The sequence below is a fragment of the Labrus bergylta genome, chromosome 12 (assembly GCF_963930695.1).
Source record: "Labrus bergylta chromosome 12, fLabBer1.1, whole genome shotgun sequence".
NCBI classification, from domain to species: Eukaryota; Metazoa; Chordata; class Actinopteri; order Labriformes; family Labridae; genus Labrus; species Labrus bergylta.
The window spans coordinates 26,911,924-26,928,246 of record NC_089206.1 but is presented as its reverse complement, the minus strand read 5'-3'; the positions used below and the strand labels follow the sequence as shown (position 1 = coordinate 26,928,246).

General features: G+C 40.2%; 1 protein-coding gene across 2 annotated transcripts; it reads left to right on the top strand.

The window, feature by feature from the left end:
• Positions 1 to 490: 490 nt before the first annotated feature.
• Positions 491 to 15,599, top strand: arih2 (ariadne homolog 2 (Drosophila)). 2 transcript variants are annotated; one of them, XM_020646539.3, is made up of 15 exons: positions 491 to 649; positions 4,451 to 4,992; positions 7,104 to 7,171; positions 7,593 to 7,665; positions 8,186 to 8,327; positions 9,698 to 9,819; positions 10,331 to 10,440; positions 10,563 to 10,680; positions 10,876 to 10,926; positions 11,252 to 11,273; positions 11,737 to 11,888; positions 12,310 to 12,453; positions 13,180 to 13,248; positions 13,377 to 13,499; positions 13,657 to 15,599. In XM_020646539.3, exons 2-15 carry the CDS (start codon positions 4,732 to 4,734, stop codon positions 13,726 to 13,728), a joined length of 1,527 nt encoding a protein of 508 aa, XP_020502195.1. In that variant the 5' UTR covers positions 491 to 649; positions 4,451 to 4,731; the 3' UTR covers positions 13,729 to 15,599. The 2 variants fall into 2 exon arrangements, with proteins under 2 accessions (XP_020502195.1, XP_020502196.1); XM_020646540.3 differs by lacking the exon at positions 491 to 649 and adding an exon at positions 659 to 795.
• The last annotated feature ends 724 nt before the right edge of the window (positions 15,600 to 16,323 follow it).

Below are 16,323 nucleotides of genomic sequence, written 5' to 3'. Positions count from 1 at the left end.
ACCAGCATTAGAGGTTATTGCAGTGTATGTAGCTAAATAGCTATAAATAGAACTAAAGCGTTGCCACTAAATGTGTGTATTAAAGGAATTTGAGTATCTTGTTGAAGGTTAATGTGAAAAACAATTCAGATTTACACAATAATGAAACATTTTGGAATGATTTTAGTATGAGGACACAATTTCAGGCAAGGGTTGGCAAACCATATCCACTGTTTGTATGTGATCTGTGTGAACTGAACACAGATGTAAGAATTGCTATAGAGTCTTGAAAAAACTGGACAGCCCCCTAACTATCAAAAGATAAATCCTGGTTTTTGTAAGATGAAACATATATTCAGTGAAACCTCCTAATGCCGTCCGGATTATGGATGGCTATGTGCAAAAGGTGGACAGTGGTTGCTGCATCTTTTAATGCTGCTGATGCATTAATGGATAATACAAATGCATAAAAGTTAAGCTGCAGCATCTCCTCTGGGAGAGAGAAGTCGAGCTTGAAAACGCGGAAGTGACGTAATTGATAAGTACCTCTGTACCCGTCTATCTTCCGCCTACCAGCCGAGCGAGCAGAGAGTAAATCGCTCTTTGGGTTTCCCCACACAAAAACCACTTCTGGCTTTCAACACTGACAAAGCCGACGCTGATCTCAGAGGTAAATATTACTGACTCCGACCTGAGGTAATCCATGCAGCGGCTGTTCAAATGAGCCTGTTTACTCCAGAGCTCCAGAGGGCCTTGTTTACATCTCGATCCCCGCTCTGGAGTAGGTAAGACGCGGAGGCACAGCGGGAGGGGACGGTAAGGGGATGGCTAAATTGGCTAGTTTTTATCGTATAAATTGATGTTTGTTTAATCTCTTATGGGGAACGTTTGCATGTATTTTGTAAAAGCAGACCAGCATTTATCTCTGAGAACTCGTAAATTTATCATGTCGTTCCTTTTCTGCCAAATACTACTGCCAGCATGCTAGTCAGGGAGCTAATCCGGCTAACAGTAAGTTAGCTAGCCGTTCTGTGGACTTGACTTCACTGCATTTTTTTTGTTTGTTTAGTTTCTTGGAGAAATTGGAAGAAATCTCCGATGCTTAGAAATGACCAATCCGCTATTTTTTCAGTTAGTCTCTACATAAACTATTGCTTCCCATCCCCCCAATACGTGTTATCAAACCTGTGCTGAGTCGCTGTGATACGCAAGATGTGTGTCACCCAGTTTCATGCCTATTTTTAGTCCGGACCGGACTGGGAGGAATGCGTCTGTCGCCTCATGGAGGGCAAACCTTGTTTTTTTGTCCAGGTGGATATTTGCAAAGTCACATTTGTAGATCGATGCCAACAAACGGATTTGATGTGGTGTCTGTTGACCGAGGTGGACGCACATCACACGTCGTTATAAGCCTGACGACACTGTGGTGTCGACATGGATCATTCACACTTCAGTCCTTTCCGTTAGACGTTGTGATGTTCGTCTCTTCTCTAATGTAATAGGAGATACGATTTGGCAAAGAAAAACTCAAGCTTGCATCCACACCAATACAACTATATGGACAATGGGGAAACAACATGTTTAATTGTTTATCAGGGGAACTCAGTTTGCTGCACAGCAGTGAGAGGGACGGAACTGACAATTCACACAGCAAAATTTATATGCAGGAATTTTTTATTTTTTTATTTTACAGGGACATTGCATATTGATAAACATTTTTGTAAATATGCCAGAGTTAGCCAAAAGGCTAATTTTCATCTGTTGTCCCTGGCCAGATTTTATAAAAGGCTCCCTAAAAAAACAAATTCAAACATTGCTAAAAGCTACAAAAACAAGTATTAGTAAAAGCACGTATCCAATAACCTACTAAAGTAACTGTAACGTGCACACAACAAGACAACATGTAACACTATATACAATAAAGATGTACAAATTACACAAGGCCACATATCAAACATTGAGTGAGCTGTACCTGAAGCTCACCTCAACAGGCAACTAACACACGCAGGCCACAGTCATTTAAAAAAACAGGACACATTCACCAACAACAATTAGTTTGGTCTGTTAAAGAGTTTGGGAATGATGATGTTAAAATAATGTGTGACATGTATACTATTATATAAAATAATTCTGTCATGTTGTAGTTTAGTACTGTGGTCATTTTGGATTGTCATTCAAAGGTATTTTTGAAGTCATAGTTTGAGAAATCTGAATCAAGATTAAGTATTTGAAAATGTAAATGATTACAATTGTAGGCACAAATTTAAACCTTTTGAAAACCACGTGATGTCGTATTTCTTATCCAGTTATGCACTTTTTTTTTTTTTACTGCTGCTATTTCAACTGAAACAGGGTTCCTGTTTGTTTTTTTGCCTCCTTTTGTGTTGAGCATTACTATCCAGTTTGCACTTTGCACCCAAGTAAACTTCTGTTATGGTTTGCCTGTTCTCTCATCCCCAAAGCTAAAGCATCTTCAGCTAATCCTCTAAACCGTGACATTAAGCCTTAACCCATGCCTTGTGTCCACACACGTGTTTAACAGATCCAAACTGTCGCAGGATAAACATAATATAATACACGAGCAAGAGTTGTTACTTGAGAAAAGAGTAATCCTTTGGAGGAAAGTGAGGACAAGGATTTTTAATTGTTCCTTGCACAGAAAAGCAGACTGTCAAATGTTAAGTAGGATAGGTGAGGCCTTGCAGGCGGGGAGGGAGGGAGGGAGGGAGGGACCTTGTACCTAATTCAGTCACAGTCCATGGCCATTAGATCATTGGCGAGCTTGTCTTCAAGCCAGCAATGGAAATTAACCGTTTGTCAACAGGCCTCAAAGTCAGCAGCCACTTTCACTGTTAGGGGTAGATTCCAGCTTGGTTTTGGGAGTATGACATAATCTGTCAGGAAAGGTCAGCTGCTAAGTAGAAAAGGCAGACAAAACCAGCACTGCCAAATGTTTAGCAACAGCTGTCTGGTTGCTTGTGTAACCCGGCTATTATGCAAAGAAATTATGTTTTGAGTGAGACAAAGTCAAAACTTGAAACAAATTTCCTCAAGACATTGTCGTGTGGTGTCTGAGTCGGCCAGTTTCTTAATCAGTGCACAGATATTATTCATGAACAGTTTCAGGCACTCCACACTAATGAGAGGCTCATGCTATTAAAAAAAACAAAAAAAACTACACCATCTTAAGTTCCTCATATATTTTGTATGCTGACCTTTGCAGCCTTTGGTGTGCATGTGTGCGGAGAAAGTGTCCTTCACTGAGCAGATCCCATTAACGCTTGCAGCCCAGTGGAGATGATGCAAAAGGTTGCTGAACTTCTTGTCAGTAAGACTCTCCCTTTCAGAGTTGGTGATGTTTTTGGTTAGATTTCTATACTGCAGGGTTTTCACAAATACACTCCTTACTTACTGAGGGTTTAGAATACGCAGCGTTTGAGGATAACTGGATGAAAAAAATCAGGATTGATTTATAACATTATACTTTTACATCATTTTTATCTTTTTAAAAAATACAGTAAATACCACATAGACAAAGAATGTTTTTTATTTAGCATTTTCTGTTACCTAAGCCTATATTTTTTTTCTCTTTTCTTTTTCTTGTATTGGCGCTAGATTTGCTCATGTCATTACCCTCTATTGACACCTTTCTATCACTAGTATTCAATGACAATGATAAGTAATCAAATTGATGAATAAAAACCCTGACAGTTTGTCATAACAAATTAAATGAAACATTTTATTGGTACTCTCCAGTAAAGCCAAAATACTTTGAAATAGAGCAGATAGCCTAGTGGTAAGTGCGTGTGCACCTCTGCTATAGTCCTCCAAGCTGGCAGCCTGGGCTTAAATCCGACTTGTGGCTCCTTTCTCGCATGTCACTAGATTTCCGTCTCTACCCACTGTCCTATCTTTAAAATAAACCTCAATAAATAGCCAAGAGATTTACTAGTAATGTCACTTTTTTTGCTGATAGCATATTATTGGACGCATGGCTGAGTCATCTGTGTGTAAGAAGCATGTCTCTCAGTATCACAGTGTAAGCCTGAATTCCCTCTAGCCGGGATTAATAAAGTACATTAAAAAATGTGTTTTTAAACTGAGGCATGTGATTAATAAATCAAAAGAAAGTTTCTCTCATGTTAGCATTTGCTGCTCTGCTTTGGCCTTTACTTTTTTGGTGTTAATTTCAGAATTACTTGTCATACTTGCAATATTTTAGAAAATTCTGTGAAATTGACATTGAATACTGAGATGTTGGATTTGCAGATAAGGAAGTTGACTGAGGGAAACTTGACTCAACCAGATGAGCACATTACATGATAATTACAAGTTATTGAGCAGGAAATGTTGACAACTTTGATAACTTATACATTTTTTAAATGCTCTTTCTCTTCCTTTGTCCCTTTTTGGCCTCTTTATTCCCCATCCCCTTCCTCTCTCCCCCTTCCTTTCCTCTCCTTTTCATCAGTCTTCTCCCCCTTCTCAGATAACCCTGTAACTGGCTTTCCAAATGAGTGACGGAGAGTGTGACTTCTTCTGCTTCTTCCGCTGCTGCTGAGCACTCTGTAAGCGCCACTGACACACAGGAAGGCCGTGCGTCTCCCAACAGCGACACAAGAAGGTTTGAAGGGGAAGCAGAGTGACGAAGGGAGGCAGAGTTTAAATCGAGACATTACAGCCAATCGAACCACTAGGATCGGACAGGTAGGCGGGGCGTCTACCTGTCCGGGTGTTTAAATAATCGACTGGATGTCTGTGGACATGAACAGCCAGGCGTCGGACAGCAATGAGGAAGACTTTGGGGTGAACTCTGAGGAGGAGGATGATGATGGAGGAGAAGAGGAGGATCAAGGCGACATCGTAGGCTACTACGACGGTGTGGCCAGTGATGTGGAACAACAGGGCGCTGACTCTTTTGACCCAGAAGAGTACCTGTTCACATGCCTGACCTACAAAGAGAGTCAGCGGGTGCTGACGGAGGAGGTTAACACTGTGGCTGTTGCACTGAAGGTGAGCATGTGTGTTGTGTCAGTAGCACCTTTTTATTTATGTTGCTGCATCGCATAAGGAAATAATTCATACCTTTCATTAGGTTTGTAAACATCTGAAACCATAGGTGGGCAATGTGGCTTATTAAATGTGTCTTTTAAGTGAGATAAAGTGTTAGTTGAAAGGTCATAGACACTTTTTGTTCTTCAAGACAGACTTCACTTTGAGATTTCATCCCTTAAGGCCACATTACACATCAAATCAGCACAAGATATTGTAGTTCAAAGCAGAATCATTTTCAAGGGCTTTTGGGTATTGCACAAACTAGTTCTAAGAAGAACCACACACTGACGGACTTTGGACTTTTGAAGACAGTAAAAAGAGCAGAACACACTCCTAGTTGCTCTGCTTTGTCCTGTAAAGCATTGCTGTGTGAGGCTGCACACACATCCGACACATCTCTCCACTTTGCACATAAGAGGATTGCATTAGTGCAGTCAAATAGTGGTTTCATTACAATTCTATTTCCTGTTCTGAAACTGTTACCCAAAACTTTTCAAGCATGCAAAGTTATTTGAATCACTGAACAAAGAAACGATGGAAGATGAAAAAAAAATTTCGCTTCATTACACATACTGTGGAGTAGCTGATTGTGGCTGCGAGGGAAAAACACCATTGCTGTGGTAAAGCTTCGTCCAACTCAACTGTAGAATGAAAGATTTCTGATTAATTGTAAGGGTTACTATTTTGACAAAAGAAAAGGGAAACTAGTGTTTTTCTACTGCCCCAAAAATGATAACGCTGAGTCACTGACATAGTTATCATTTTTGGGGCAGTAGTGTGTGGTATATTATATCAACTGTCTTGCTTTTTTTGTTTCAGCACTGTGTGTAGGTGTATCTAAAGGTTGATCAAGGGTCCACTGTCATAAGTCCCAAATAATCGTTAAAGTCTGTCACTGATTTTTGAAGGTGATAAATGGCTCACTAGTTATCTCCAAAAACATCCTGGAAAGCCCATGAAAGAAAAAGAATCAATAGCCTTATTCTTTAGCTCCAAATGATAACGTTTCTAAATGCTTAGATGTCTAAAACAATTTGTCTGCATGGTGCACTTTGTTGTTTGAAGGTTATTGTGGCTGTATTAGAATGATCAGGCTGCAGTAATTACAGTGAGTATGCACTAACAGCAGGCTAATTGTAATGTCAGCCTGACATTTTACGTGGTTCTTCTGAGTGCACACATAAATATTAATGCATTCTTAGAGCAGGACTGAAGGAGGCCGATTATCAGAGACTATTGGCTGATATCACCTTTACCTTATCGGCCTTTAATGCCTCGTATGTTTGTTTGTCACTTCATTTCTTTGAAGAAACTTGACATTGCTGTGTAGTCTGCGACTCTGCATACTCTTTTAGAGCCATACTTCACACACCAACAGTCACACATAATCTCACTTGGGACCTGCACAGCAAAGCTACAGTGTTCTGTCTACAGCTCTCTAAGGAGCCGGTGTCTCTTAATGGCGCTAGGTTGAAGAGGAGCACATTTAAGTCAGTTTTAATGGATTGATTTTTATCTGCAGGCGTTTCTGACCTAAAGGACTAACATTAGACCTACAGTACACGTCTGGCCTGAAGTGTAAGGCGATACATTAAAGTAGTGCTAGGTAGCTTTCTTATAGAGTTATCTTCCTGCCTCATCTGATATTCACAAATAGAGTAACAGCTCAGAGGAAGCTTTAAGTCTACAGAGGGGAAACATACTGACTGTGCTTCATATGCTATGCACCCTCTTGTTTCGAAACGGTGTCTTGTATGTATGGAGCACAAATTATTATAGCATTAGACAGTAACTTATTATTGGTTAGTAGCTCACTCTTTTGCCACATAATAATATGACCACCAAAATGATGTCATCAAGCGGCTTATTTTGTCCTGTCATGATCTACAGAAAGGAAAAATAAGCACTCGATGTAAAACAGATTAAAATCAAATAAAGATTTGACTGACTTTCTGACCAGTCAACTCACCCACCTGTCATTGAAGCAGCATTGTACTGCTGTAAGTTAGAGTATCATGGAACAGACATGAAGGTTACTCACTTGCTCTCTCTCTCTTCATCTCTCCTAGGTTTTACCTGCAGTAGCAAAACTGATCCTGGTGCATTTGCACTGGCATGTTTCACAAATACTGGACAGGTATGTTTTTCTTTTATTAATTTATTTAACAGGGACACATGCAATGAACATTACTTCATATGTAAAATACAAAGTAGATGCCATGTATACAGGTTTCTGGGTTGCTCTGTCCCTGGCTGACTTTTAGGATTAAAACAGAATCATTCAACTTAAAGAAATACAGAAATAGTGATACCATAGGAATATAGATGTTATAGACTCAATACAAGTAAGAGACTTCTTCCCCTCCCCTGTCCTATTTTGTTATATTCTCACAGTCTTTAATTTTCATTGACTCATTTCACTTTTCTCCGCTGTAACCCGTTTCTTTCACAAATCCTATATTTTCACTTTTGTTTCAACACTAAATGTATTCTGCTCTGTCTTTATTGTTCCTGTCTCTCATCTTTTTATGACCTTTGGTTCTGTCTGTATTCCACAGATATAAGTCCAACTCGTCACTGCTGTTGTCAGACGCTCTCGTTCAGCCCAGCATCACCTGCAGAACAGTCACTGTGAGTAATGAAGAACGTGTGATGTAATACCCAAGGACTTGGGAACCGAAAACCGATTCTTTACTTCATGTTTGTTTTCAAAAGAAGTGAAATTCAGGGGTTGTGATTGAGCTCAGTTGCTAGAGATTACACTTTATGTGCAGAGGCTTTGGTCTGTCTCGCAGCAAACTCGTGTGACTCTGACCTTTGCCCTTTGTGCATATCATCCTCATTCTCTCCGCTAAATATTTCCTGTCTCTCTTCAGCTGTTATTTTGAAGAAGTACAATTCTGAGCAGTTCCACTGTTTTATGGAATAATCACTTGCTTATCCAGTTGATTGATTTTTTTTTCCATCAAAATGTAATGCCTCAAGTCTGATTTTCTTCAATATTAGTCAAATAAAAGTGACATTATTTGTACATTTTTACACTTAACAAGCGTATTGTTGTATTGGAGTTATGATCTCCCTCACTGGCTTTGTAGAACAGTTTTTGATAAATCTAAGGTTCATTATTTCTGTGTTTGTTTGTTTGTTTCAGGCCCCTCAGTCCCTCCAGTGTGGTGTATGTCTACAGGTCGTAAGAAGAGACTCGCTGCTGGCACTGCCCTGCCAGCACTCCTTTTGCAAAGCATGCTGGGAGCAGCACTGCACTGTACTCGTCAAAGACGGCATGGGAGTGGGTGAGTTACAAGGTTGTTTGTGTCATCCAAGCTGGTGTTTGTGGGTGAGTCACACTTTGTTGAATGCTAGCTGTCCACTGTCTGTACATGAACCTGTATGGCTGTTTTCACACACACTCAGCACTGCCTGCCCCTGTTTTCTGTCTGAGTTGTGAGGGTGGGGTGGTGGGGGGGGGGTTCAGGAGGCAAGACATGATGTAAAAAAAGATGCTGCAGATTTTCAAGATGGCGGAAGCAAAGTGTCAGAGTCTGACACTATAACGACAGCTTTAAATCAATACTACGTGTTGTCGGATGTATTTGCAGTAACATCGAATGAGTGAAAAAGATCATACAGGCGAGTGAAAAAGAGAATGAAGCAGCTGAATAACTGAATACATTTTCATGAATATTTCATGCTACCCTCACACATCGGCTCACCCTGACTTAACGCGATCTTTTATTAGCAAGCCGACAGGAAAATGTCTGAGTTCAGGTGGTGTGAAGCAATCAGCTGTTTGCGTTCACACATGCAGTTTACCGGGAAATTTTCAGAAGTTTTGTGCATGTGTCAGAACACCACACGTCTGTCCTTGTACTGTTGAGATTTATCTGTTTGAATGTCCGTGTATATTTTTATCACCTCAAGGTTTCAATGCTGTTCCAGCCTTCCATCCTTTGGAAATGTTTTTTTTTTTTTTTTTTTTTAACCCTTTGTGCTCTTACTTTGTCACACCAGTGATGTGACAAACTGCTACATCAGTCTCTAAATAATGCTGTTTTCTACCTTTAAAACCCCTACATTTGTATTTGTGAATGTCTAAAAAATCAAGAATGACTTTGAAGAAGAGAGATTCTATTGACTCCAATCTGGTGTAAAATGAACCAGCCAGAAACACACTGTTATTTTAAGTGTGTGTGTGTGTTTGAGGGAGAAAGTGTGCTTGTGTCAGCACTGGAGCAGATTAGTGTGTGGGTGTGAATATGGATCTGTTTTGTGTGTGTGTGTGTGTGTGTGTAAGATTTGAAGTGTGAGGGATTATCAGCGCTTTTCCTTTTCTGTGTTTGTGCATAAGCATATTTCAGTGGTGTAATTCATCGTGGGTCCCTGTGCTACTTTCTCTCTGATAAAGTCCTTCCATGTAACTGAGTCCTTCTGAGCCCGATAAGCATTTCTCTATCAGCTGTACGAAGGACGAGTGTACAACGACCCCATTCCAGTTCCTGGGTCATTGTAACACTAGAAACCAGACACTTAGACCCAACATTTTTGCCAAAGAAATATCAAGTTAAAGATATGACTGTGGTTTATTGGTGCATACATGTACCTCTTACTATAATCTTTGAATGATTCACAACTCTTAGTAATAAGTGTGTTTGTGTTCTCTCAGGTATCTCCTGTATGGCTCAGGACTGTTCCCTGCAGATGCCAGAAGATTTTGTCCTGCCGCTGCTGCCAGCAGAGGAGCTGAAGGACAAATACAGACGCTACCTCTTCAGAGACTACGTTGAGGTGTGTGTGTGTTTTTATCTGTGTTGAAGCATCTAATCAAACAGACTCAGTACACAGAGTCTGCATATTTGGCAGAGGATACAACAGAGGCATATAGAAAGGGGTTAAGAAGAAGAGAGACACTTGGTAAACCCTTGGTGTTTTTTTTTCTACTGGTGAACCTTTGAACCTTTCAGTGAGCATTAAATCTGAATCCTCTCTCTGGCTGTTAGATCAACCCCTCCACTGTGTGTCTCAGCAGCTACCATAGTTGCAAAGAAACTTGTTTTCATACATAATTGTTGTTATTTTGGATTATAGAAATAACAAAGATTATTTAGATAGATGGGAAAAGTTTATTGAAGCTGAGGGGTGGTGAGGAAAAATATGCGGCCTAATTAAAACAGTGATTGTTCTTTTCCAGCCTCTTTTTTTAAAATTCCTTTTTCCCTTGTTTTTTAACAACCTGGACTATTAGGTTGACCTATTATATTTTGTATTTGTAATGAAATCCTGACCCCCGTTTCCACAGAGTCACTTCCAGTTGCAGTTGTGTCCGGGTGCAGACTGTCCTATTGTCATCAAAGTGCAGGAGCCGCGGGCACGCCGGGTGCAGTGTAGTCGCTGCAGTGAAGTCTTCTGGTAGGACACAAGCACTTGTATAACATTTTAGTTTCATAATTTCATACTTCATCTGTAAGTTTTGTTTGGCTGTGCTGTGTAAATGAGTGTGATTTTTTTTCCTGTCTCTTTTTCTCTGTCAGCTTCAAATGCCGTCAGATGTACCACGCACCCACAGACTGTGCAACAATCCGCAAATGGCTGACCAAATGTGCAGATGACTCAGAGACAGCTAACTACATCAGCGCGCACACTAAAGATGTACGATAGATCAGCACATGCACTCATACATTCATGCACACACAGTCACTGCTATAATAACATACATGTACGCAGACTACAGTTTTTCACACTGATACAGCCATACATGATCTCACATCAACATAAAAATGCATCTTAGTTATAGTCTGTCATGCAATAGTTTTTACTAACGTAAGTATTCTTGTTCTCTTCCAGTGTCCTAAGTGCAATATCTGCATTGAGAAGAACGGAGGGTGCAATCACATGGTGAGTCAGAGCTGAAGTATCACACTTTCACAGAAGACAGGAAATGCTAAAAATGTAATCAGATTGTGAGAGTTGAAATCCTCAGCTTTGATAATGTCACACTTGATTCAATCATTCCAGCACAGGCACATGGTATCTTTTTCTATTTAACTGTTTGGTGCCACATGTGTGAAGTAGATTTTGTGTCAAATGAAGCACAAACTGGTTTGAGTGGTTGACCTGTTCTCACATTCATCCAGTCTCAAAGTGTGACTCACACGCTATGTTTGTAAGACTTCTGTTCAAATCATTTTTCAATTCTGTCTGTTTCTTTGTTTTGTTTCAGCAATGTTCCAAGTGCAAACACGGTGAGTACCGGTAGTTAGTCTCAGTTTCGCAGTTCCAGCATGATCCAGTGAAGCATGCGCTCACTGTTCTTTGAGGCACTTTACACTCATCTAATGGTGGGACACACATAGTACCAACATAGCCATCAACCTTCATTACAAGATGAGAATTGCTGAATGAATCCCTCTGGGATTAATAAAGTATTTCTGATTCTGATTCTGAACTTAAACATTCTCAGTGAAAGTTAAAGCTTAGTAGAAAAAAAAAACGTGTTTATACTTTTATTTAAATATGTGTATGTGCATATACTGTTTTCCATGTAGAAAAAGAAACCTTTGTTTATTCTTCTTGAGATATAGAACATAGAACAATAACCACAGCTAGTTTGAACTGATTGTAAAACATTCTCTCTTACTGTACAAACTGTGTTATGCATGTAAGACGTAGGCAGTTTAATAAATTGTGTTTTGTGTCTGCTGAAAGACTTCTGCTGGATGTGTCTCGGCGACTGGAAGACTCACGGCAGTGAATACTACGAGTGCAGTCGCTACAAAGAAAACCCCGATATAGTCAACCAGAGCCAACAAGCTCAGGCCAGAGAGGCCCTGAAGAAATACCTCTTCTACTTTGAGAGGGTGAGATTCTTAAGTTATTGCATAACCCATTTATAAAAAATGCTGATGCATGATGATATTAATAGTTTTAGTGAGAAGAAAAGGATCAGTAAAACTCCTTGTTGGATAACAGTGAAGAGTAAAAACGAATGATTCCTTCCCTGTACTGAGACTGATGAAGGAATCTGAGGAGATTTGATTTGTAAATAACCCTACATTCCTCAAACAAGGAGCAGATGAAACATAACTTTAACAGATTTCCTCGTGCAGTCTTTTATCAGAAAAGCCTTTGTTAGGACAAAATGTACAACCAAAAACTTTTATGAACACAAACAAGATTCAACCACTAATCCCTGGATCTACTGAATAAATATTTCTGTATCTGTGTCTTTAAGGCTTTACCTCTCAATTAATTTCATTCCTTCAATCTTTATTCCCCTAGTGGGAGAATCACAACAAGTCTCTGCAGTTGGAGGCTCAGACGTACCAGAGGATCCAGGAGAAGATCCAGGAGAGAGTGATGAACAACCTGGGAACCTGGATTGATTGGCAGTACCTGCATAATGCTGCAAAGCTACTGGCTAAGGTACCCCCCCCCCCCCCCCCCCCACCACCACCACCACCTGATCTGCAATTGTGTTTGTTTGAGATGCTTAGATGGGAGGAAAACTCTAACAGAGAGTGAGGAGGAGGAGAGAAAGACGGAGACACAAAAAATAAGAAATCATGAAATTAACATTTCAAGACATTGGATACATTTTAACTACAGCCATCACTGAAATAAGTGACTTATCAGGTTTGTTTAGACAGGAGGAAGGATGATGGCTGACTTCTGTCTGCTGACACAGTTTGAGCTCGATTTGTCTGATGCTTTAAATTTAGACACACGTTGTTCTGAGAACAAAGGGTTTCAAAATGTCATTCCGTCATCAGCCACCTTTCAACGAATTTGGATTACTGGAAAGAAAACCTGTTTAGTAACCTCGTCACTTCTTGCATGTTGTGAGATAGTCTGGGAAAAAAAGACCTGAATAATGTCTTCTTTCCTGATTGCGTCATTTCAAAAGTCAAGTGCCCTTTAATTTGTGTTTGACCGTTTTAAAAGTGACACACTTGCTTCTAAACTTGAATAGAATCAACGGTCAGGTCTCTAGCAGAAAGTCTCTACCATTGGAGTGGTCGAGTAAAGATCTTGTCCATCAGTTATCAAAACAATCCTCCTATTTTTATCACGACCAGGTTTTAAAAGAATACTTCCCAAACTTTCTTAAGATGGTACTGAGTGTTTGCGTGTCTTGTCTGTCTACTTCAGTGTCGCTACACGCTGCAGTATACATACCCTTACGCCTATTACATGGAGTCAGGCCCACGAAAGAAACTGGTAAGAAACAGTATTTATAAGAATATCTTAACGTCATGAAGAGTGATCTGGGCCCCCTGCCACCTGTCTTGACCCAGCAGTTTTAATGGTGTCATCCTCTCCCTCCTTTTTCCTCGTCTTCTCTTCAGTTTGAGTACCAGCAGGCCCAGCTGGAAGCAGAAATAGAAAACCTGTCGTGGAAGGTGGAGCGGGCCGACACCTACGAGAGAGGAGTGGTGGGGGAGGGGGAGCTGAGTGCTAGTGACAGAGGGGTAAGAACTATTGATTGTACCACTTTAGGATGATTTACCCGTGTAGACAAAATTATTTAAAATCCAGATATTAAGAATTGGAGTACTGCTATAGGATTGACTTTAATACTCTGTTTTGGTGTGGTGTGTTTCTAATGTTTGTAATTCCACTTTTCAGGATCTGGAGAATCAGATGCACATTGCTGAGCAGAGGCGACGCACGCTGCTGAAGGATTTTCACGACACCTGAGGCTCCATTGCGACTGCAAAGCACCAGCGTCTCCCATCCCCCCTTCCTTTTTTTCCCCTTGCCTCCTTTACCTTTGCTTCCTTCCATGACCATCCATCGATGCAGTCAGACTGAGCCCTCCTTTCGCTTCTCCACAACCGGCTCATTTTGCTTCTTTCTTTCTGTTTCTCCCTCCTCTTACTCCCACGATGCTGCAGGGTCACAGAAAGGCACGATTGTATCTCCCCTTCCCTCTTCTCATTGTCATCGTCGGCTCATTTACAGGTTTTTGGCTTCGGCGCATCATAACGCTGCAGTTACACTTGTTGAAGCTTTTCATATCTGATCGAAGAGGTCCTTGGTCAGAACGTTGTGGGTGTCTTGATATATATCACATTAAGCATTAATACACCAATGTGAGCAGCTAAAAGCATCGTGTTGCTCTACACAATAGTGTAAAAGTTACTGATGTCGTTCTCCAACATTTTTTCTATGACAGCAAAGTAAAACTGCTTACGGCAGAGAAACTTTTTTTGTATGGAGATGAAATAAAATTTCTTTAAGGAGACAGCAGATTGTGGATATTTGGTGCTTTCACTTGGACCACAATGACTAACTCGCTCTTGGTGGCAGTTGTCCCCTTGCAACACATCTGATTGGCCTAAACACATGCAGAGTTGTTTTCTTTCTGTAGTGACACGCGTGCTGTAGCAACTGATGTAAACCAGCGCCCCTAAACACATGCAAATTGACATCCTTTAACTCCAAATATTTCAATCCGGATACCCCTCCTGAGCTGCAAAAGGTTAATTAAAGTAAATAAATGATAAACGATAAACTGATAACAACAAGGTGGCTGAGGACTACACCATCTGGCAGAGTGTGAACCTCTTAGATAAAAGGTGTCCCTGTCACTTTCCTGGTCCTGTTTTGAACAAACTTTATGAACAAGGATAGCTGCAGCTTGACATGTCAATAAACAATCGTGTGTGTGTGTGTGTGTGTGTGTGTGTGTGTGTGTGTGTGTGTGTGTGTGTGTGTGTGTGTGTGTGTGTGTGTGTGTGTGTGTGTGTGTGTGTGTGTGTGTGTGTGTGTGTGTGTGTGTGTGTGTGTGTGTGTGTGTGTGTGTGTGTGTGTGTGTGTGTGTGTGTGTGTGTGTGTGTGTGTGTCACATGGAGCTCAAAATACTTGAAGAAAAAAAAAACAATATTTTGCTACATATAATGCATGTTAATGTAAACAAAATACTACACAATAAATGATTGTGTGTTTAGATGACAACTTTTTTTTTTAGGTTTTGATGCCAGTGTTTCACAATAAACACACCATAACCCCTTTCTTCTTTGTTTTATTTTTGCATCAGACCTGACCTGCTACAGCCTTTACTGCCTGCTGCTAGCTGCTAGTCATTATGGTCAAAAAGCAAATGAAGTCTTGAGCTGATGTTGCTGCCTGTTTTCAAGATGAAAATCCATCTTTTCACCTCAACTGATCAGATGATGAAAGTGTTTAGAAGCTGCAAGTGTACTCTCAGCAAATTCACACACACTAAACAACCACCATTAAACATCGGCATCGCATTTGCACGCACATACCATGTACACATAGCTCAAACACTCTGCTGCAGAAAATAAACCCTAGCTGGTGTTTCTGTCCTTTCCCCCTCATCTTGTGCTCTCTCCCCTCTCTCTTTTCTTTATGTTCACCCCCTCTGCTTTATTTTGCTCTTTGTTTCTCTTCTCTCCCTGCTCACATTGTCCACTTTTCTTCTGGAAAATGGCTGTTGATAGATCATTTGGAAAAAAGGAAAAAATACAAAAAATTTGTTGTAATTTTCAACAGTTGTACATTAATACAGAAATAGAGTTACTGAGAGAGTTTTTAAAACTGGACCCAGTCTCTTGTGTGTTCAATATACAAACACACACACACACACACACACACACACAGAACAATAAACCATATGAACACATTTTAGTTAAGAGTAAAAGGATAGGTGAAAAAGAAATGTTTCTTAAGTGGTGTTTTTACTAAATAACAGGACATATTGATTTGTGCATGATTCTTCTGGTGATTATCACCCCTTGATAAGGAGGTTCATGAAACACTTTCACATGAATCTACTCAAATTAACGACGTCTTTCAAAGGCAAAACCAATGGAATGCTTTTAGTTTCTTTTTTGAAAAAAACACCAACATTAGCAGTAAACATCTAATGCTTTCTTCCTTTAGTGAGACAACTCAGATCTTTCTTGGGGTAGCCTTGGAATATCAGGTGTTACTGCAGGCGGCACAAGATGTGTTGAAAGGGCCAATGTTGTCAGGTGTCTTGGCTGTTTTTGGACTTAGTAAGTATTGCAACAGCCCTCTCAGTCTGTTGAAATCAACAGAACTGGGGTTAGGGTTAGCTACTCTCAAAACTGTATATGGATTATAGGGAATTCAGATTTGTATTTACTTCTCCCACATCTTTAAATAATCTGAATGGTATGATTATACTTTTTAGGAGATATATAATTTTAACAATTTTAGATATTTTAGTCCAATGACTGCAGTTGTAACACATAATACTGGACCTCCTCCTGTCACCTTTGACATTATCAGATTGGCACCTCG